This window comes from Monodelphis domestica, chromosome 3 (genome assembly GCF_027887165.1).
Source record: "Monodelphis domestica isolate mMonDom1 chromosome 3, mMonDom1.pri, whole genome shotgun sequence".
Classification (NCBI taxonomy): Eukaryota; Metazoa; Chordata; class Mammalia; order Didelphimorphia; family Didelphidae; genus Monodelphis; species Monodelphis domestica.
Genome location: NC_077229.1, coordinates 34,507,325 through 34,531,505, shown reverse-complemented (window position 1 = coordinate 34,531,505; position 24,181 = coordinate 34,507,325). Strand labels below are relative to the sequence as shown.

At 42.6% G+C, this 24,181-nt stretch overlaps 1 protein-coding gene across 7 annotated transcripts in view; it reads right to left on the bottom strand.

Annotated features, from left to right (window-relative positions):
* The window catches only part of NOS1 (nitric oxide synthase 1), a 269,988-nt gene that overhangs the window by 39,533 nt on the left and 206,274 nt on the right, over positions 1-24,181 (bottom strand). For all 7 annotated transcript variants that reach the window (XM_056821665.1, XM_056821667.1, XM_007490314.3 and 4 more), the window contains 7 exons: positions 19,482-19,623; positions 19,077-19,216; positions 16,123-16,297; positions 12,176-12,277; positions 10,224-10,418; positions 9,031-9,116; positions 3,471-3,615 (listed from right to left, as the gene is read on the bottom strand). In XM_056821665.1, the coding sequence (XP_056677643.1) occupies positions 3,471-3,615; positions 9,031-9,116; positions 10,224-10,418; positions 12,176-12,277; positions 16,123-16,297; positions 19,077-19,216; positions 19,482-19,623 (985 nt within the window). The remainder of the gene's footprint in view (positions 1-3,470; positions 3,616-9,030; positions 9,117-10,223; positions 10,419-12,175; positions 12,278-16,122; positions 16,298-19,076; positions 19,217-19,481; positions 19,624-24,181) is intronic.

Sequence of the window (24,181 nt, the reverse complement as noted above, 5' to 3'; positions counted from 1 at the left end):
TTTTTAAAGTGGGGATAATAATAGCTCTTACCTCTCTGGGGTTGGTGTGAGACTCAGACAAGATCATATTTGTAAGAAGCTTAGCACAGTCCTTGGCACATAGTTGGCACTTTATAAGTTCTCGTCCCTTTTCCTTCCTTCCTTGGAGCCAGAAAGACCTGGGTGCTAGTCCCTGGGTTATTTCACTGTGAGCAAGTCACTTAGCTTCTCAGGATTCTAAGGCCATTCAGTCAGCTTCAGAGAAGGGGCTACATTGGTGGAGGGCATTTCCTAAGGGTTTGGTATAAATGCTATTATTATTATTATTATTTAAAACCTTCATCTTCCATCTTGGAGTCACTACTGTGTATTGGCTCCAAGGCAGAAGAGTGGTAAGGGCGAGGCAATGGGGGTTAAGTGACTTGCCCAGGGTCACACAGCTGGGAAGTGTCTGAGGTCAGATTTGAACCCAAGACCTCCTGTATCTAGGCCTGGCTCTCCATCCACTGAGCCACCCAGCTGCCCCCTAAATGTTATTATTTTTAAACCATTTGCAGAGTGCTTTAGAAGCATTGTCTCATTGGAGCCTCACAACACTCTGATGTCAGATATTATTCTAATAAGTATTATTATCTTTATTTAGTAACTGAAGAAACTGAGGCCCCTCAAGGGGCCTGCTCATGGTTATTTAATGAATAAATGTCAGAGATGAGATTTGAACCCTAGTCAATTCTTGTCTACAAGGACAGAGCTCTCTTCCCTGCGGGAGTATCTTGATTCTGGACGCCAAAGTGGTGAAGTGGATAGAGCAAGGAGCCTGAAGTTGGAAGACCTGAATTCAAATCTGACCTCAGACACTTGCTGGCTGTTTGATCCTGGCCAAGTCACTTAACTCTGTTTGCCCCAGTTTTCTTTTCAGTAAAATGAACTGGAGAAGGAAATGGCCAATCACTCCAGTATCTTTGCCAAGAAGATCCCAAATGGGTTCATGAAGAATTAGACTTGATTATATAGGGGGCAGAGTAGGTATCTTGGTAGATTGAGAACCAAGCCCAGAGATTAGAAAGTCCTGGGTTCAAATCTAGATTCAGACATCTCCTAACTGTATGATCCTGGGCAAATCACTTAGCCCCCTTTACCCAGCCCTTAACCACTCTTCTGCCTTGGAACCGGTTCACAGTATTGATTCTAAGACAGAAGGGAAGGGTTTAAAAAATAAAATAAAATAAAAAACAGAAATGACTGAACAACAACATCCTGGTTTCACCCTGGACTCTCAAGTTGCATTATCCATCCCAATAATACAATGATGATGATAGCTAGCCTTTTTTATACCACTTTACTTATCTTCTGTCATTTAATCTTGGCAAGAGCTCTGTGAGGCAGGCTCTATTATGATCATTCCCATTTTAGACATAAGAAAACTGAGGCAGACAGAGGTGACTGGCCCAAGGTCATGTGGTTAGGAAGTGTCTGAGGTTGAATCTGAACTCAGTCTTCCCGACTCGAGGTCTAGCTCTCTAGCTACTCTACCTGTCCATTGGAACAGCCAAAATCCCACCTGGCTTGGTTTTGCCTAAAAAAGCTATTGAAACCATCCTTGAGACTTCTTCCATCTGGGGGACTGAGGCTTGAACCCTGATGTGCCTTTCCAGTTGTCTGAGAACAAACATCAGATCCTGGGGAGCCAGAGGAGATATGGAGGCAGGGCAGCTGTGCCCGCCTTTTGCCTCTTTTTGATTTATCCTCATCCTTAGCATAATGCCTGGCACATAGTAGGTGCTCCATGATGTAAACCTTAAAATTTCTTAGACTCCCCACTGGGAAATTTCATACTTGAAAAAATCTCCTACTGATAGTAAGAACTCTATTGGAATATGAAACACTTTGGCATGGGAGGATCCTTCTCCTCCCTACTTAAGACTACTTTAGGACAGAAACCTTTTGCTAAACAATGGAAAGGGCTTTGACCTATGCTTAAGCATAGAACAGGAAGTTCTTTGAGTCATGATTGATTTTAGAATTGATACAATAGAGATACTTGGAATGACAGAACCAGGTCTTGGAAACTACAATCTCCACCCTACTCAGAGTAACAGGATTTAGGAAGGGCTGCAGCAAAGATCAAGATTTAATTATTTGAGAATATGACCTTCAACAGACATGTGCAAAGGAGACAGACCTCTGGGTGGTCCTGGGTTAAGCTAGAGCCACCACTGGCACAGGGGAGACATCGACAGTGATTGGTAGATGTGAGAACTGAGGGGAGGGAACTTAGATTGTTTGCTTAAAGATAGCGGGGTCTGAGGACTAGAGGTGGATGCTCTGAAGGAGGTCTGAGAGGAGAGAGGTCCTGGAGGGAGAGCTCCTGGAGAGGTCTTGAAGGAGGCTGTGGAAGGAGAACTCAGGAGGAGTCAGGAGGAGAATTCTCTGGGAACATTTCTTGAAAGGAGGCTCTCTTGAAGGTGGAGCCTGAGGTTGGCACGAGAAGCCTTACCTAGAGAGATCTTGGGTGAGTGATAAAACCAACTGACTGATTTATCTCTTAGGACTGAGGTCTAGGCCTTATTGGCTTGAGGCCTTCATTCTTATTCCTTTCTTACTTTCTCTCTTTTTCTATTGATTAATCAGTGTATTATAAATTAAATTTCTCTATAAAACCCAGTTGGCTTGGGCATATTCATAAATTGGGAATATATTCCCTGGCGACCATCTTATATTTATATAAAACCAAGACACAGTAGAAAACATATTTCAGTGGTCATAATTGTTATATGTTTCCCTTGCTCCCAAACATTTTAATTATCACAGTTTATGGCTCCCACTCTCTTATCTACAACTATTTAACGCTCAAAACTATTTTAAATCTAACAATAATTTATCTTCATCCTTAGCATAATGCCTGGCACATAGTAGGTGCTCCATGATTTATCCTCATCCTTAGCACAATGCCTGGCACATAGTAGGTGCTCCATGTTTTATCCTCATCCTTAGCACAATGCCTGGCACATAGTAGGTGCTCCATGATTTATCCTCATCCTTAGCACAATGCCTGGTGCATAGTAGGTGCTCCATGTTTTATCCTCATCCTTAGCACAATGCCTGTCACATAGTAGGTGCTCCATGATTTATCCTCATCCTTAGCACAATGCCTGGTGCATAGTAGGTGCTCCATGATTTATTCCCATCTTTAGCACAACGCCTAGCACATAGTAGGTGATCCATGAGTTATCCTCATCCTTAACACTGTGCCTGGTGCATAGCAGGTTCTCCATAAATGTGGATGGATCAATTGACTATATCTTTGTTGACTGTCTCTTCCAGTCTACTCCTTTTTGTTCCCTATTTGGTGGTCTTTGACAGTCTTGTTCTTTTCCAGTCCCAAATCTGGATCTCTAGGCTAGACTGACTCAGAACCAAGAGGGTTGAGCAGAGTGAGGGAACGTGTCCTATTGCCCAGGACTTGGAAGGATGTGCTAGGTCACACTCACCTTAGCATCGAAGGCATGTTTGAAGATTTCACATAAGGTCTTTGCATAGGCTTGAGATTTGCCTGTCTCAGTGGCATAGAGAATGGTGGCTTTGACTCTTTTGGCCATGGCCTGACCCATCAGCTTGGCTGAGAACTTGACAGCTCTGAGGGAGAGAGGAGATGGGAAAAAGGTTTCAATCAAAGGTCATGGGATTGCATGTGCCATTGGGTTCTGTTTCATGTGTCTAAATCTCGCCCTCCTGGAGAATGTATGCTTCAAGAGGACATTCAAGAGGAATGGCTCCATTTCTGCTTTGTAGCTACTTAAATAATGCTTCTTAGATTGATTTATCTTTATAGCTATGCTAGAAACTCTTTGAAGGCAAGTACATTGGCAGCTTGGTGGCAAAGTTGAACAGAGTCAGGAAGACCTGAGTTCAAATACAACCTCAGACACTTGACCTCTATCTGCCTCATTTTCCTCATCTCTAAAATGGGAATGATAATAACAGCACCTACTTAGAAGGGTTGTTGTGAGGACAGATTGAGATATTTGTAAAATACTTCATTTAGTTCCCGAAACATAATACATGCTTATTCCTTCCCTGTTCTTTGGTATCTTCTACTCTGCCTCTCAGAAGGTTGACCACCCAATAGTTGCTCAATAGATAGTTGTACAAATAAAAAAAAAGGTGGGGGAAGGGGCAGCTGGGTAGCCCATTGGATTGGGAATCAGACCTAGAGATGGGAGGTCCTGGGTTCAAATCCAACCTCAGACACTTCCTAGCTGTATGACCCTGGGCATGTCACTTAACCTTCATTGCTTAGCCCTTCCTGCTCTTCCACCTTGGAACCAATATACAGTATGGATTCTAAGATGGAAGGTGAGGGTTTTAAAATAAAAAAAAAATAGTTGTGTGTGGGTTATAGAATACAAGAGGGATTGTGATGGGAGAAAAGGAGAGGTACCAAACAGTTGATAGATGCCAGCTTCAGGTCCTCTAACCGTCAAAGCAATTGAATTCACAGGATCCTATAGATCCTGTGAGGCCCCACTGGAAGGGACCTTGAAGGCAGTAGAGTCTAACCTTCTATTTTATAGAGGGGAAATAGAGGTCCAGAAAAGTGATGATAACCTGCTAAGGTAACCAAGAAGTCTTGCCCAGGGTTAGAAAAGATATTTTCTGAAGTGGATTTGAACCCAGATCGTTTTGACCCCAAGTTCAGAATTCAATTCAGTTCTAGAAGTAATTCAATTAAATGCACCAAGCATCTATTAAAATGTATTTATTGTGCCAGGCACTGTGAGAGTCCTTGCCTACAAGAAGCTTCCCTTCTTCTGGAGCATTGCCCCTAGGGAGAAACCATCATCAAACCACACTTCTTAATCGTCACTTATGCTCTACAGGGACCACATTTTAGGATAGACACTGAGAAGCTAGAGAGTGCAGAGGAGGATACTGGAGAGGGTGATGGGCTTCAGTCATGCTATGTGAGGACTGGTTGAAGAAACTGAGGATGGTTGATTTGGAGAAGAGAAAGCTCTGGGGGCTTTCTAACACCGAGAGCTGTCCAAATAAAGAATGGAAGTAGTGAGTTCCCTTTACTGAAAGTCTTCCAGTACAGACTGGCCGGCTGACCACTCTTTGGGGACATCAGGGTTTTTGTTCAGATGTGGGTTGGATCAGGAGGCTTCTAAGGACTCTTCCAGTTCAGAGATGCTGATATAAAGGGAGAGAAGAAAAGATCCCTTTTCTTGAGAAGCTTATAGTCTAAATGCAGAGTTGGACATAAATATAGGCAGTCAGGTGGCACAGCAGAGAGAGCATTGGGCTTGGAATCAGGAAGACTCATCTTTCCGAGTTCTAATCTGGCCTCAGAAACTTTCTAGTTGTGTGACCCTAGTTGTGTGAGGCAAGTCATTTAACCCTGCTTGCCTCATTTTCCCCATTTTTAAAATGAGCTGGAGATGGAAATGGCCAACTACTCCAGTATCTTAGCTATGTGACCCTGGGCAAGTCACTTCACCCTGTTTGCCTCAGTTTCCTCATCTGTAAAATGAGCTGGAGAAGGAAATGGCCAACTACCCCAGTATCTTAGCTGTGTGACCCTGGGCAAGTCACTTCACCCTGTTTGCCTCAGTTTCCTCATCTGTAAAATGAGCTGTTGAAGGAAATGGCAACCCACTCCAGTATCTTTGAAAAGAAAAATCCAAATGGGGATCATGAAGAATCAGACACAAGTGAAATGACTTAGCCACAACAACAGAGAAATAATATGTAGAAAACTGATGTTGAAATGTGATGATCAGAGAAAATTTTGCAAAGTACCCAGGCTAGTTAATTCTCTCATTTCAAAAGCCAGTGGCTCTCACTGAACAAGGAATGGGCTTCCGACAATATCTGGATTCCTCCATGCTCTCTAGGGAATCAACTCCAGTGGCTGGGAACATGGCCAGCTCACCGACTTCCTGGGCAGAGGTTGGATTTCCTCCATCTGCAACTTCCTGAGATTCTTGGCTCTGGGGGATATTTCTCTAAGATTTTGTCTCCCTATATTCAAAGGACATTTGGCAAATAAAGGGAACCTGAAGGGTGAGAGAAGCTGCCAGGCCTGGCAGAGGGTTGGGCAAGTTTGGACGTTGCCATCGTCCTGATATCTGGGGAAGGAGAAGTGATTGCGTTCGAGCTGGTTAAAATGATAGAATGCCAGAGCTTAAAGGAATCCTAGAACCATTCTAGAGCTACGGGGGCTTTAGAGTATAGATTGTCAGAGTTGGAAAAATACAACATGTCAGATCTTCGAGGGATCTTGGAGCTCACAATGTCTGAGGTAGGAGGAGACCTTGGAAGGGAGAATGTCAGAGCATCCTGGGGAACTTTGACCGTAGAAAGTTGGAAGAAGGAGGGACCTTGAAGGAACTTTAGAAATAATTCATTCTAATCCTCTCATTGAACAGATGGAGAAACTGAGGCCAAGATGGGGGAGATGACTTGTGCCAAATCACTCAGTTAGTCAATAGCAGAACCCAGACAGGAAACCAAGTGTCCCGATTCCCAGTCCAGAGCTCTTTCTTACAGGAGGGTCTATAATGCACATTTCCCAGAATCTACACTTGCAACCTGAAAAACACCGTTGTGCTAAGCCACCACTCCAAATGCAGGCAAAATGTCATGAATCTCCTTCCTGGGGGAATTATTAATGGAAATTTATTATGATTATTTTTTAAATCATGGAAACCACCCACACTGGAGCAACAATTAAAACTATGGGTTGGAGAAAAGAAAGGAAGGAGTGTTGCCTAGGAGGTTGTGCTTTCAGGGGCCCCCTTTTGAATGATCCCAGCAAAAAAAAGCATCTATAATTAACTTCCATTGTTTCTACTCCAAACTCAATAGTGCAATTAACGTTTTAGAACTTCCCCTCCCCAGAAATACTCTAACCAAACTCTGGGTGAAACCTGGACAGGTTTCTGATGGGAGGGATGTATAATGCCTCAGGGTTTTCTCCCCAGCAGTGGGTGGGTGGTGAGGCGAGACAGGGCCTCCCTTTGGCTCTCATAAGACTCATGGGTAGGAAATGGGACTTGGAGCCATTCAGGGGGTGTTAGGGGAGATGAGATCCTTTGGTTCTGGGCTCCAGGTTCTGGGCAATGAGGGATTTAGGGACCCTGAGCCCACTGGATAGATTTCTTAGTTCACTAGGGTTGAGTAGAGATCTCAGATGCCACCCAAGTCAAATCCCTCACTTGATGATTGAGGTCATTGTTTAAACCCCTTCACTGCCCCAGGTTGGCTGAGTACCCCTCTACAACATACCTAACGTGGCTGACTAGTCTTTGCTTGACTACTTCCGGTGAGGTTCATGGTATAGTAAAAGAATATTAGAATTGGAGTCAGAAGCCCTGGATTCAAAGTCCATCTTGGCCACTTACAAATGGCGTGACCTTGGACAAGTCCTAGTGGGTGGGAATCGATGGCCTTGAAGTTCCCTTTAAAGTCTCATTCTGTGATCCTGTGAAAGGATTGGATTCTCTCCCACAGCAGTCCATTCTTTTTTTAGATAGCTCTCCCTTTTAGAAAGTCTTTCCTGCTTCTTTGTACCTTAGAAGGAAAACCTCCTGAGGGCAGGGACTGTTTTATTTTTGTCTTTGCACCCATGGTGCCTAGACCAATGGCTGGTTACAGGGATAGACAAGGGACTTGGGATTTTCTTGGATGAGCAAACTCCCTCCATCAACTCAGTTGAACACTCTGCAACTTCTGCCTCTTAGAGAATTGTCTAGAGCAGAGGGATCAAATGGGCAGCCAGTGTAACACTCCTATGAGTGCTGCCTAAACCAGAATAAAATGCAATTTGGAAGTATTTAACGAAAGAAATAACATTATAATAAAACACAGATAACAGAACATTTTCAAACTACATCAATATGAAACCCACAGGGAACCTTTTCTATGGCTTAGGGGCCCCCAATTCTATTTGAGTTTGACGTCACTGCTCTCACTGATGCCCAGGGCGACTATGCCTGGCACACAGGAGGTGCTGAAAGAATGTTTATGGTGGATTGGCTGGTGGGCGGATTCCCCTCAGTGCTCCTAGTCCTGTGCTCTGGGGTAAAGTAGAACAAAGCTAATCATTTCCCCCATGTAGTGGTCCTTCAACTAACTGAAAATAGCTATTATGGGCAGCTAGGTAGTGCAGTGGATAGAGCTCTGGGCCCTGGAAACAGGAAAACTCATCTTCCTAAGGCCAAATTTTACTAGCTGTATGACCCTGGGCAAGTCATTTAAACTTGTTTGTCTCAGTTTGTCATCTGTCAAATGAACTAGAGAAGAAGGTAAAGCACTCCAGTATCTTTGCCAAGAAAACCCCCAAAGGGGCTGCCATGAGTTTAGATGCGACTAAAATGACTGAAGAACAACAATTTCTGAATGCTAAGGATGCAAAGATAAAACCAAGAAAGTCTCTGCCCTCTTGGAGCTTACATTTGGAGGTCCAACAAATGTTAGTTGAGTTCTGTGCTTGGTACATAGTAAGCACTTGACAAGTGTTTTATCATTCATCCATCCATTGTAAGAGTTAATGTCCAATACTTCAAGTATTATTTTTATAAAGTTACACTATCCATCCATCCATCCATCCATCCATCCATCCATCCATTCACCCATCCATCCATCCATCCATCCATCCATCCATCCATCCATTCACCCATCCATCCATCCATCTATCCATCCATCCATCCATCCATCCATCCATCCATCCATCCATCCATCCATCCATCCATCCATCCATTAATTCCATCCATTAATTAGTAACTCTAAATATTTGAATCCGTGCTCCTTTGAGAACAGATAGAGAAGAACAATGACTTGGTAAAGCCTTAGGGAATAGTGGATATCAAGCTGGAGTGAGGGAATAACACTGAAGCATTATAACTGGAGTTGGCAAAATGGTGGTTGGCAGGGTCACTATATTATGCAGCGAGCCCAACTGTGAAACAGGAGGGGGTGAATCCTTGGGTCCAAGAACTTTTCACAGGGAGTTACATATTTGTAGCTATATGAACTCTCATTACTTACTCAGCCAACTTCTTGAAGCCAATGGCTCTCCTTTTTGTGGGGGTCCCATTAGTACCCTTCCAGACATGAGTGTTCCATGGATCCGGCTGGAGGAAGAGGGAGACAGTCATTAGAAAGGAAGGGAATGATGGAAACCACTTGGCTCCCCAAGGGCTCTTGGGAGAGGGCATAGGTCTCTGGTTCATGGCTACCAGGTAAATGACTTGTTCCTGGAAAACAGCAATAATATTGGACTACCCACTCTACTCTACTCCCCACTACCTACTTTCTCCTCCTAATAATGTAGCGTGTTCACATGTATTATTATGCCTCATTTATCCAATGGAGAAGTTGACGGTCAGAGAAGCTGAATTAATTTCACGAGGGTCATGAGCTAGGAAGTGTCTGAGATGATGCAATTTCAACACAGATCTCTCCTGACTCCCAGCCCAAGGGACTCTCTGCTATTCCACCCCTGGAAAGGAACAATCCCATGGAATGAAGATGGAGAGAAGGAGCAGACAGATGGATGCTCCTCTTATAAGGTACCAAATATGTCTGAAAGACTTGTCCTGCTTAGAGGGGTGAGAGACTCCCTTGGTTCTTCCAGATATATCGGTGGGAACCTTTTCCCTTGACTTCAGAATAAAGGCATCTCTCTCTTCCCAGATCCCCCTCGAACCTCTTCTGTCTACATCATTTGATTTAAATTTGCTTCTATACAGTCATTCCCTTGTGACTTCTCCTATATAAGTCTTGCCTTCTGTGGTGAGACTGGACAGGGGCCGTCTCCCACTTTCTTTGGCCCCATCACAGGGCTGGGCACATGCTTGGGAATCCCAGAAATCCCAGTAACCAGAAGTTACTGGAAAAACTTTCCCCCTTCATTGTCTCTGATCTGCCACTCTGGAACTCCTGCATGGCTCTTTGCTGGTTTCCTATGGTGCCAAAGAGTCAGGAATCAGGTTGACCTGCCACTTTCTTGAAGGAAGAACTCTCTATTTGTGGGGACTCTTTGGCTAACTGAAGCTGTCTTTAGGTGAATTGGGATGAGGAAGCCTCTCCCCCATCAAAACTGGCCTTCCTCCTCCCTTTCCCCCAGCTCTGTAGGAAATGCCCAGTAGCTTCGTTATCTCCCACTGTGGAGTTGGAATGAGATGGGAATGAGCAATGGGAATGGGGACATCTCAGGCCTCGAAGGCAGAGGGCAGGACCTGGTACTCGAAGGATGGCGTGAGTCGATAGTTGAGCATTTCCTGGTGGAAGACGGGTGTGATGCTGCCAGACATGGGGGGAACGATCCAGACCCAGTCAGCCGGGCATCCCCCTCGGCAGCGGTACTCGTTCTCCATGTGCTTGATGAAGGACTCGGTGGCTGAATGGTGGTCAACAATTGTCACTTTGTCACTCTGTGGGAGGGAGAGGGGACCGTTGTAGGATCAGAAGTAGAAGTGGAAGGGCCCTTAAAGGCTACAGAGCCCGACCTTCTCATTTCACAGATAAGAAAACTGAGCTAAGTTAAGTGACTTGCTCAGGTTCACACAGTTATTCAGCATCTGAAGTGGTGTTTTAACTTGGGTTTTATTGACTCTGAGGTAGATCACAACATCTACATTAACATGCTATTTTGGTTCAGTTGTGTCCAACTCTTTTTTTTTAAGAAAACCTTGCCTTCTGTCTTGTAAACAGCACTAAGCATTGGTTCCAAGGCAGAAGAGTGCTAAAGGTTAGGCAACTGGGGTTAAGTGACTTGTCCAGGGTCTCACAGCCTAGGAAGTGTCTGAAGTCATATTTGAACCCAGGACCTTTTGTCTCTAGGTCTGAATCTTGATCCACTGAGCCACCTAGATGCCTGCTGTTTAACTTCATGACCTCAGGGACCATACTGATCGTGGGATTTTCTTGGCAGAGATACTGGAATTATTTGTCATTTTCTTCTCCAGTGGATTAAGGCAAACAGAGGTTAAATGACTTGCCTAGGGTCATATAGCTTGTAAGTGTCTCAGGCTGGATTTGAACTCATATCTTCCTGACTCCAAGTCTAACACTATTATCCACTGAGTCCTCTTGTTGCCTCCTTGGCAAACAGAGGTTAAGTGATTTATTCAAGATCACACAGGTAGTATGCTTTTGATACTGGATTTGAACTCAGGTCTTTCTGAGTCCATACCCAGTGCTTTATCTAGCCATTTAGCTGCCTCTACAGTACCATACTGCCTTGAAATGTTTCCCAAGTACAGGAAAGAATATACACCTGAGACCTAGGACTTTCAGTACTGAGACAGCAATCTTCTCCCCAACCTGTGCCTTCTTAGGAGTCATGGACTGGTCTAGCCTTTCTTCCCCTAGAGAAGTTGACTGGTTTGGGTCCATGCCAGGCCATGCAGTAATGTGTTCAAATCTGGTCTCAGACAATTATTGTCAAGTCACTTAAAACCATTTGCTTCAGTTCCTTATCAATACAATGAACTGGGAAAGGAAATGGCCAACCATTCTAGTATCTTTGCCAAGAAAACTCCAGATGGGATCAGGAAGAATGGGACACGACTGAGAAATGACCAAATAACAAAACTTTTTCCTCTATCCATGATAGACCCAATATAGACCCAGAATCCTAGAATCTTTAACATGAGAGACACTTCTTAGAATTCCTAGTTTCCTTTCAGATGCAACTCAAGAGTTGCTTTTTCCATGAAGATTTTCCCAAACCCTAAACCTAAAGCCAGATCTCCCCCTCTCTAAACGACACGTTCATTTTGGACACGTTCTCTATGTATTGTCTTCCCCAAAGAGGGTGTGAGCTTCTTTGAAGATAGGGGATGTTTAATTGTTGTCTTTGCATCTCCAAAGCTTGTTCCAGTGCCTGGCACGGTGTAGGAGCTCATCAAATGCCTGTTGGCTGACCCCATCCACTACACTGGGCTGCCTCTCAAAATGAAAGTAACGAAACAAAAAATCTCCCACATGGGCTGACTTGGCCCTCATCCTATACAGGCCTGGGGGAAATGGAGAAATAAACCACAAGCCATTGGCCTTGGCCCATTGGCATAATTGCTCCCAAGGCTGCATCTGGGACCTGTGCCTTTGTGCTCTAGTAGCTGAGGTCTGAAGGATGCCAGTTCTCAACCCAGACCACAGAACAAGGGGATCTCCGTCACTTAGCTACCTGGAAACTGTAGAGCACAGCAATGTTGATCTCCACCAGTGCTTGGTCCTTCCACAGGGAGGAAGTCTTTCTCATATCCAAATTCATCTTTTTGGCCACTTCCTGGAAGAAAGAAATTCAATGGCTGAAAGAAGGAGCAGTGTGGTAGAATGGGAAATAATAATGGATTTGGTATCAGAGGACCTGGGTTCAAATCCTAGCTCATCATCTCTTTTCTCCCTAGGAAAGTTTCCTATCTGGAAAATTGACACAAGATTGCCTCTAAAATTCCTACCAGTTTGGAATCAATCAGTCTCTCTGGGCTTCCATTTCTAGCTTCCATTTTCTCATCTGTGAAATGAGGGAGTGACTTCTGAGGATCCCTTCCAGCTTTAAGCTTAATGTTCTGTAGTCTTAGATGGGCTTAGAGGACAGCTAGGTGGCACAGAGGATCGCATACCAGACCTGGAATCAGGAAAACTTATCTTCCTGATTACATATTGCCACTCAGACACTTACTAGCTTCTGTAACCCTGGGTAAGTCACTTAACCTTGTTTGCCTCAGTTTCTTCATCTGTAAAATGATCTGGAAAAGGAAATGGCAAACTAGTTGTGTGACTGTGGGTAAGTCATACTACCTTGTTTGTCTCAGTTTCCTCATCTGTAAAATGAGATGGAAAAGGAAATGGCAAACTGGCTGTATGACCATGGGCAAGTCATGTAACCTTGTTTGCCTCAGTTTCCTCATCTGTAAAATTGATTGGAGGATGAAATGGCAAACCATTCCAGGATCTTTTCCAAGGATACCCTTAGGGTCATCAAGAGTCAGACAGAACTGAAAAAAAAATGACTGAACAACAATGAGTCTTAGATGATTCCTTGGGCATCAGGTCAAAGGAGAAGGGGATAAAATCAAGTTGGTTCAATTGTCTTTGGATTTCCAGATTATGAAGTAATTGCTTCTCAAACTCAGGCACTAATTTTTACCTAATATTAGGTATAATCAAAGCATAAGATCTCACAAGCTAGCAAATATAATTTATAGCAAGAATGTAAAAGAAGAGTCTAGATAAAGTGAGTTTACCAATTCATACTACCTTACTAGGGCAAAGAAGGCAATTTGCTTCTAGGTGACACAATGGAGAAGATGGTGGACATTTACTCTAGCTCCTACTAATTCTCAAAATTCCTCAGAGGAATTACCCAGTGGAGGTAGAATTTTTGCACCATAATCCACAGCCCAAGAAAGCAGAAAACCCATTGAGGTTACAAGAGTGGAGAATACTAACTGATCTTTAACACTCTCACTTAATGAAGAGAGGAGCTCTAGGAAGATGAATTATCCAATAATAACAGAATGAAGTTAACCTTTGAAGGACTTATGAACTCTGATTAATACAATGGTCAATCATAATTCAAGAGGACCAAAGATGAAGCAGAGCAAGACAGAGAGAGGTGATGGATAGGTGAACTACACAGTGACATGATTATTTACAGCTCTTAAATCCTGTACAAATCAATAGACATGTTTTCCTTCTGGGCCTAGTTTTGGCTTTTTTTTTTCAGAGAGAATAGGTGTATTATATTCATATTTGTTTGGGATCATTATTCCTTGCTCAATTAATGAGTCTATTGATTTGTATAGGATTTAAGGGCCATAAATAATCATGTCATAAAAAGGCTCCCTCAGGACTTGATCTCTAACCAGTAGAGCAGGAGAGTCTCAGGCTCCAGGTTCTAATCTCCACAAGGAAGTCCATGAGAGTCTCTTCAGCCTGAGTCACCAACCCAGAATCTCCAACACAGAAGAATACTTCTTTCAGCAAGAGCCACCAAGACAGCAGAATGAATCAGAATGCCCTTAACTGGGTTTTATAAGCAGTTTTGTCCACATGACTTCTATCTCTCTAGTATCTAATTCCTTTCACTTTGGGCTAGTCTATCACATCTCAGGAACCAATCATAGTCTCCCAATTTGTCTAGCATTGCTGGGAGGTAGAGCAGTGCTTGTGGTCTTTTAGGAAGAACTAAATGTTAATGACTAAGTAAGTGTGAAAGTTGGGGGACTCCAAGTTCTTGATTGATTAAATTAAAATAAATAGAAAGTTTAAATTCTTTTTCACAACAGAAAGAGATATACTTTTCAAATACAGCTAAGGATGAGGAATTTGGATTGCTTGACTACATCTATTAGTTATGTGGATTTTGTTTTTGTTTTCAGAGGAATGGAAGGGAGAAAAAATAAATGTCTGTTAATTGAAATAATGTTTAATTAAAAAAAAGATTTAGGGCTCTGATCAATGAAATAATCAAGCATGATTCCACAGGACTGAGGGTTAGCATGCTAACCTCCTCCTGACAGTGATGTTGAGGATGCCAGGGTGTAGAATGAGACATACATTTTTGGGCATGGCCCATGTGGGAGTCTTGTTTTCCTTGATTATACATATTTGTTATTTGGCAACCAGGTGGTGAAATGGATAGAGAGTTGAATCTGGAGCCAAGAATTGAGCCCAAGACACTTACTAGTTGTGTGATCCTGGGCAAGTCATTTCAACTCTGTTCATCTCAGTTTCTTAATCTGTAAAATGAGGATGATAACAATAGCAACTAGTTCCTAGGGTTGTTTTGACCTTGGGCAACTCACTTAACCTCTGTCTGTCTCAGTTTTCTTATCTCTAAAATGAAGATAATAATAGTACCTACCTCTAAGGGTTGCTGTGAGGATCAAATGGATATTTTTAATGTAATGTTTGTAATGTAATATTTGTTTCAATGGAGCTCCACCAATAGAAATTCATTAACACAAACAACTTGAAGTTCTGAGTTTACCTTCTGGCTCTTCTTCCTGTTTGCTGTGTGACCAGAGGTGGATTACTTAACCCCTCTGTTCATTTGTTCCTTCTTGGGAAGCAAGACTAACAATACTAGGCTTCAGTGAAGAACAGCTTTTAAAGAGAGAAACAGAGCAATCCTGCATGTGTCTACCAAAGCTTGCCCTGAAGATGTAATTCTCCTTTGGTTTTTACCAACAGATGGGTCTCCCAGGGAGGGAATCAGACCCACTGCTGAGAAAAGCTAGTAGTGGGGAAATGAGTAGCAAGCTCTTCCCCTTTTCAGAAGAGAGATGGAATAAGAAACATGTTCTTGGGTCATTCTCAAACATGTTGGGGGTGAAGGCACTCCAGGAGGTGCCTTTTCTGCTGGTCTAAAGAAGCCATTTTGTGGGGTTATTGGGGCTGTTCCAGATCTCCAGAGACAAGCAGCTTCAGTTTCCAAGTTCCTAGAATCCTTTGTTGTCATTCACCTGTGTCTGACTTTTCATGACCTTATTTGGGGTTTTCTTGGCAAAGGTACTGGAGTGGTTTTCCATTTCCTTCTCCAGCTCATTTTATAGATGAGGAAACTGAGGCAAATGAGGTTAGTTTTCTTGGCAAAGATACTGGAGTGGTTTTCTAGCTCATTTTACAGATGAGGAAACTGAGGCAAATGGGATTAAATGACTTGTCCATTTGGAGTTTTCTTGGCAAATATACTAGAGTAGTTTGCCATTTCCTTCTCCAACTTATTTTATAGATGAGGAAATTGGAATTAAGAGATTTGTTTATTTGTGGTTTTCTTGGCAAAGATAATGGAGATGTTTGCCATTGCCTTCTCCAGCTCATTTTACAGATGAGGAACTTGAGGAAATTGGAATTAAGTGATCTGTTCATTTGTAGTTTTCTTGGCAAAGATAATGGAGATGTTTGCCATTTCCTTCTCCAGCTCATTTTATAGGTGAGGAAATTGAGGCAAATGGGATTAAATGACTTAGCCAGGATCCCACAGAGAGAGTGGATGGAAACTTAGGAAGATGAATCTGGCACTGCATTCCCTGTGTCACTTAGTTGCCCCAGAATACTTCGTGTGATGACACATATTGGTGACATCACTCCCCACCCTTCCCATTCCCCGCTTGGAGACATTACCTCGAGAATGTTATAGCGGGAGTTGTCACAGTAATCACGGACACCGATCTCAGTGCCCATGTACCAGCCGCTGAATGGGCAAGCGCTGAACTCGAGGCCACCAATCTCCAGAAGCATGCTGGATACAGCTGGCAGACCGTACCACTTGAGCCCCAGTTCCTTGAACCAGGTGAACCTGGGGATGACAACACAGAGGGGCTCACTAAACCAAAGGCATCCCTCGGGAGAACATCAGATACCACCCAGCTTTCATATGAAGCAGGCACCTCTCTGAGGGAAACTTGAAGTTTAGTCTGGGACGAGGTAGGAAAACCTCTACCAAAGAGGCATCTTTCTAGAATGGCGATCCATTAGGTTTCATTTCCAGGGGCTTGGGAGATTTTTATTCCCTTTCCTGGATTCTAAAAGTCCAATTATGGGCTTTTCACGAATCCTGCAACTCTCAGTGAGCTCTGCCTCCTTTTAATTCCTGTAGGACTTTCCACACAATTTAGCACTCAAATGCATGTTTTTTATGTGGTTCTAATAATAATAGTAAATAATAGCTAATATAAAGCAGTCATTATGTACCAGGCACCGTGCCAAGTGTTTTACGATTATTACCTCATTTGATGCTCAAAACAACCTTAGGAGGTAGGAACAATTATTATATTCATTTTACAGATGAGGAAACTGAGGCAAACAGAGGCTAAGTGACTTGTCTAGGATCACATAGCTAGTAACATAGTTCTCATCATCCTTATATTACAAGATAACGTAGAAATGCATGGTGGGAGTAAATAGATGGGGAGTACATTAGCAGTGATGGAGAAAGCATATGACCGGACCATAAAGAAGATGGTCCATTCATGAATTTACTGTTGACTCTTAGAATTGCAAATTCTCTTCAAAGTATGACTTAGGTGTGGCCCTCTACTGAAGACCCAACCTGATCTACCCCCCTCTCCCTTCCTCTCTCTCTTGCTCCCTCCCTCCTTCCCCATCTCTCTCTCTTCTCTCCTCCCAAATCTCTGTCTCTATTTCTCTATCTTTGTCTGTCTCTCTCTTCCAATTAATATGTATTATTGACCATGTTTCCCACCCCAATCAAATAAATATAATCTCCCTGAAGGCAGGCACTGTTCTATTTTGGTTTCTCCAGGATCTAAATAATGTTTTATAGATAGTAGGTATATAATAATTATTTGTTAACTGAATTAAATTGGAGACAGGGAGAGTAAGAGTTGAAAGCCCAAATGCTGAAAGATAATTATATAATATTGAGATCTAAAGGAAGGTCTCTAGCCCTTTGGGTAGAGTCCCCTGTGGAATATTTGTGGGCAGGCAAAGACAGAATCACATAGGACAGATTGCCATTTCTACTGCTGAACTCTCATTGATGATGCCACGGAACCATTAAGAACCCGTGTTATTCTCCTACAGCACATTTTAAACCCAGGAGTTATAACTGGGGTGGGGGGCCCGGGGTTTTGCCCCAGGTTGCACACCATCTTGAAGGACCTAATTTCTCCCCTTGATCACCTTCCTATAGATTATATCATAGCATATTTCCTTGCACATTTGGTGCTGCTGACTTTGTACAGTTGACTGAAATGGGAATTAGAGGTGTGAGCTTCCTTCTGCTCAGGTCTTGACCCACTTCCTCCTCTTATGGCAGTTTCCCAAGAACACTGGATAGCAGTCGTGGCATGTCTAGTGGACTCTATCTCCTCTCCATGAAGTAGTATCTCGGGGTCTCTCCCCTCATGGAGTTTTTTTTCTTGAGGAGGAATCTGAAGTCTCTTTGGCTACCTCCATTCTCTTGGTTGAGGTGTTAGAATTTTTAGTTATTTGTTTATCTATTTCTCTATCCCTCCCTCCTACATGTCTGTCTGTCTATGTTTCTGTCTGCCTGTCTGTCTGTCTGTCTATCTATCTATCTATCTACCTATCTATCTCTATCCATCTCCGTGTCTGTCTATATGTCCATCCATCCATCCATCTGTCTGTCTATCTTTCATCCACCTACCCATCAATTTGTTTATCTATCTATCTATCTATCTATCTATCTATCTATCTATCTATCTATCTATCTCTGTCTGTCTATATGTCCATCCATCCCTCCATCCATCCCTCCATCTGTCTGACTTTCATCTGTTGAACCATCCATTTGTTTATCCATTCATTCACCCATCCATCCATCCATCCATCCATCCATCCATCCATCCATCAATCTATCTGTCTGTCTGTCTATATGTCCATCCATCTATCAATCTATCTATCTGTCTATCTTTCATCTGTTCATCCATCCATCTGTTTATCTTTCTATCTATCTGTCTGCCTGTCCATCCATCTATCATCCATCCATCCCTCTATCTATCTATCTATCTATCTGTCTGTCTGTCTGTCTCTATGTATGCATGTCTATCTTTCATGTTCTTAGTAAGAGGATTGATTCCTCCATTTCCCCCTCATTGTCCATAATGCCAAGGTTCCTTTAGTCCTTGATTGAGAGTGGGCTTGGAAAAAGCCAAAGGGCACAGGGAGCAGAAGCTATGTGTACAAGTATGATATAGTTTAGGAATGAGCCGGTCCTCATGCATTCAGGGAATACTTGTTGATTTGATTTGGACCCAGCCTTAATGCCTCTAGGCCTCAGTTTCCTTATCTGTAAAACAGGGATTATAATACCTGCAGTCTCTGATTCCCAGAGTTGTTGGCAGGCTCCAATAAGACAAGTATGTAAAGTGCTCTCTATGGATCCTTTAGCATTGTTATTCTTTGGGAACAATATCCCCCTTTTCCTGAAACTGGAGGCTGATGGCACTGGTGGAATCCTTTGGCCTATTCATGAGAAGGGATCTGTAGGCTTAGGCTACAGGGAGTAGAGGGGGTTGTTGGGTAAAGGCACCCTCTCTCCCTGATGGCAGACAGGCTATTTCTAAATGCTGCCCCTCTCCTTGGGCCTGGCTCACTTGGGATGTCTGATGGGTACTTCCAAAACCAGCTCTGGAGGAATCTGGAACAGCTCTGGGTCATTGCCGTTGGCCTGGAGCAGGAGCGGCAGGACGTCGAAACGTCCTCTTGGAGGCTTCCAACCTTGCTGAATGCAGATCTGTAACATAACACCAGACTTGGGTTACTGGCTGGAGTCAGCTGCTTCCTGGGTACCAGAGACTAGGGAGGAGGAGGAGCAGGTGGGAGAGGAGGTCCTAAGAGGAGTGAAGGGAAGAGTCTGGGCAGCCCCTTGCCCTGGACATCCCTGGCGCAGAAGATGTTAAGCTTCTGTGAGTCAAGCCAGACAAAAAGATGACTCGATGGAGCTGCTCTGTGGCTGCCCACCTCCATTCCCCAATAGGTGGGGCTCAGATGGTACTCACATCTGTGAACTCCACGTTGGCGGGGTCTCCTAGGATGCTGCCATCAGGCTGCTTATAGCCTGCGTATCTGATGAGCTGTGAGTTCCAGACTCTGAAGTCATGCTTGCCATCTGTCCGCTGGGGAAAGATGGTGATGGCAGACCTGTAGGGGGAAGGAGACGACAGAGGTGAAGATGGGACTGTGTCCAAGGATGAAGCTTTGAGTGATGGCGTCCAGCCAACAGGTGGAAAGTCATTCTAGCATTGCTCCATAGGCACTATGTGACCCTGGACTAGTCATTTCACCCCTGTGAGTCTCAGTTTTCTCATCTGCAAAATGCGAGGGTTGTAGGAGATCACTACCAGCTTTAAATCTCTGATCCTGAATCCCTTCTGGAACCCAAGACAAAACTGCCACCATTTCAAGGCCTTGGGTAGGCACTTTTTATTTAAATTAAAGAATCTTATAGCTCTTTATTAAGAAGGGTCATGAAGGGCAGCTAGGTGGCTTAGTGGATAGAAAGCAAAGCCTGGAGTCAGAGGTGTTGGGTTCAATTTTAGGCTTAGATACTTCCTAGCTGTGTGACCCTGGGCAAGTCACTTAACCACCATCGCCTAGGTCTTATCACTCTGCTGCCTTGGAACCAATCTACAGTATTGCTTCTAAGAAGGAAGTAAGGGTTAAAAAGATGGGGCAATAATATTTGCCCTCTCAGTGCTATTGTTCGGAGAGTGCAGTGTAGTCCTTAAAGACCACCTATTTCATCCTCAGTTTCTTCATCTGTAAAATGGGGACTAATCATAGTTCCCTAGGTTAGCAATTGCTTATCAATATGCCTGGAGCTGGTCTCTGTGTTATAGGGACAGGGGCTGGACCTGAGATGGTTCCAGTACGGGGAATTACTGGGGGAGAAATTTCCTTTGCTCATGGGCTGTTGGCACCTTTTTTGTGATTTGTCAAGCTAAGAGCAGGGTTGTTGTGAGGATCAAAAAATATCTTGGCATTGTGCACACTCCCCAAATGTTACAGAAATGTGGGTTAGTATGAGCAAGCTCTTGGGGTAGTAAGGGGTTAAGCATGTCCAGGGGCTACCCAGCTAGTGCCTGAGGCAGGATTTGAATTCAAGTCTTCAGTGCCCTATACACTGGGTACCCAGTTGTGCTAGAAGGTGGATGATCACTTGCTTGAGTAGTGAGGATTCCTTTTATGTATGTGTTGGAATGGACAGCTGGGTATCTCAGTGGCTAGAGTGCTGGGTCTGAAATCAGGGAGACTCATCTTCATGAGTTCAAATCTGGCCTCGGACATTTACTAACTGTGTGATCCTGGACCAGTCACTACCATTTCCTCATCTGTCAAATGATCTGGAGAAGGAAATGGCAAACCAAGCTCTATGACCCTGGCCAAGTTACTTCACCCGGTTTGCCTCAGTTTCCTCAGCTGTCAAATGAGCTGGAGAAGGAAAGGGCCAACCACTCCAGTATCTCTGCCAAGAAAACCCCAATGTGGTCATGAAGAGTGGGATGTGACTCAGGATGGTTTGGACTAGTTGGTCCCTGAGATCTTTTCTAACTTTGAAACTCTGGGAATTGGAGACCTTGAACCCCACTTCTGGTTCTAAATCTGGGATCCCAGGCTACTCCAGCCCTGACATTAATTGTGGGGCCCGCGGCAGATGCAGCGTGACTTCTATGACCCGACTTTCCCCACTGGCCAAACAGAAAGAAGATCGGGCTCTCCCTGCTGAGGGTCATTGTGGGAAAGGCGTTTTTGAAATTGGATGGCTTCATGGAAAAGAGGGGGAAGAACGGAAACCTAAAAAGCGGGGTGGGATTAGAATTCAGCTCCCTTTCCTCTGGATAGCCTCAGGCCACGACGATCATTGTTCTTTCAAAGAGACAGATTCGAGAAAATGCCAGCGCAGGCTTATTTTGCATAAAGCTGAGAGCCAGATGGAATGCTTGCCCCGAGGCTAGCTGGAGGGCTCTCCGGAGCAGCCCTGGGTGGCCCAGAGCAGGTGCCATCACTTTTGGCTTATTTCCGTGGTTCGCAGGATCATCAACAGCAGTGGTAGCTGCCGCAAAAGGGCGGAGTGGGCAGGATCCACGCTGCTCGGCTAGTGCCACAGCTGACTCTTCGTGACTCCATTTGGGGTTTTCTTGGCAAAGATACTGGAGTGGTTTTCTCTTTGCTTCACTAGCCCATTTTACAGATGAGGAAAATGAGGTAAGCAGAGGGAAATTGACTTGTCCAGGACCACACAGCTAATAAGAGTCTGAGGATGGATTTGAACCCAGGTTTTTCTGACTCCAGACCCAGAGCTCTATCCATTGTACTACCTGGCTGCCCACCAGCCTGGCAGTGTGGCCTCTCCTTCCTGAGTTCAGGATGCTCTCAGGACTTGGAAGTCTATCTCTGCCCCATCAACAAATAGGTAATCTGTCTCTGGGGAGCCGAGTCTGATGTATGTGTTGAATTTCACAAAATGCTGTGGTTATCTGGACAGAAGGCAGAAGGGCTAAATGCAGGATTATCATTTGCAACTCCACTCTCCTTTCTGGGGAGGGACTATTAGGTGGTACAATGGTTAGAGCAATGGACTTGGAGGCAGGGACATTTTAAATTCCTATCTGACCTCAGATACTTGTTAGCTATGTGACCTTGGTCAAGTCACTCTCCTCTGTAATCTTGGGATTTAAAGATAGAAAGAGCTTTAGAGACCCAGAGGTTCTTAATCTTCTTCTTAGAATCATGTTTATAAATTGCTATTAATTCATTTATCATTTATATTATTATATCATGTGTTATATAATCTATAATCAATATGATTTTATTCTTATTATTTATATTATCATATATTATATAATTTGTGAATTAACATAGATATTATATAATAAATCAATACTAACTTTAGTATTATATTATCATGTAATATAATACTGTATAAATTACTATTGATATTATATTCCATAATTTATAATTAATATTATTTTATATTCATATTATATCATGCAATATAATTTATGAATTAATATAGATATTGTATAATAAATTAATATTAACTTTAGTATTATATTATCATGTTATAATACTGTATACATTAATATTGATATGATACATTATGTAATAATTTTAAAAGTAATATGGTTTTATTTTATTATTTATATTATATCATATGCAATATAATCTAGAAATCAATATTGATATTATATATTATATAATTTATAAATCAATATGATTTTATTTTATTATTTGTATTATTATGTCATATAATGATATATAAATTGATATTGATATGCTATAACAATCCATAAGTTAATATTAATTTATGCTATTCTTTGCATTATTATCACATCTTACATAATACCTTATAAATTAATATTGATTTTATAATATAATAACCAATAAATTAATATGAATTTATTTTACTGTTTATATTATGTTATATGCTTTATAAATTAATGTTCATATTGTTATACATTATATAAGAATTCATAGACTAATATTAATCAATCTTATTTATTATTATATAATATGTTATATAATAATGTATAAATTAATATTAATTTATTTTATTGCTTCATTATATATTATATAAGTAATGAATCAATTTATTAAATTAATAAAATCATATGCATAGGATTACAAAGGAAGCTAATCATAATGAAATATAATTATCAAAATATTTTAAAAACACATTATCTTCACTTTGTATCCATTTGTACAAGAATAGAAAAGAAAAAAATTACATTAATGTTTTCCAGGTTTAGTGCTACTGCCTCATTTATAGGAAGGAAGGTTCCAATGCACAGGATTCTCTGATCTCACAGTTTTGGGGTAGGAGAGAGCTTCATTCATTGGGAAAACCCTTCTGAGGAGATTCTGTGAGCTTAGCAGTATGGTAACATGATTTAGGCTGTATGTACACTGAATTTTGAGAAAAGAATGGGAGTCTTGTAGGGGGGTGGCAAGAAGGGGCAGTTAGGTGGCTCCGTGGACAGAGAGCCAGATCTGGAGATGGGAGCTCCTGGGTGAAAATTTGGCCTCAGACACTTTTTAGATGTGTGCCCCTGGGCAAGTCACTTGACCCCAATTGCCCTCTTAAAAAAAGTAGGGCATGGTGCACAACTGAGGAAGAAAGCAGGAGAATTGACACATGTAACCCAAGTGCCAGTTTCCAACTCAGAATTTGATGTTAATATTTTTTAGATGCAGAAATTGAAGAGATTTGGGATAGAGGGTCTCTAAGGTCCTCTACAGGACCTACAGCTAGGAGCAGAGTAGATGGAGTGCTGAGCTTAGAATCAGGAAAACCTGAATTCAAATCCATTCTCAGATACTTCCTGGCTGTGTCACCCTGAGCAAGTCACTGAAGCCCATTTCCTTATCTGTAAAATGAGCTGGAGAAAGAAGTGGCAAACCACGCCAGTATCTTCCAAGAAAATCCTGTTGGCCTCAGTTTCCTTATCTGTAAAATGAGCTGGCAAAAGAAATGACAAATCTCTCCAGTATCTGACAAGAAAATACTGCTGGCCTCAGTTTCCTTATCTTTAAAATGAGCTGGCAAAAGAAATGACAAATCTCTCCAGTATCTGACAAGAAAATACTGCTGGCCTCAGTTTCCTTATCTGTAAAATGAGCTGGCAAAAGAAATGACAAATCTCTCCAGTATCTGACAAGAAAATACTGCTGGCCTCAGTTTCCTTATCTGTAAAATGAG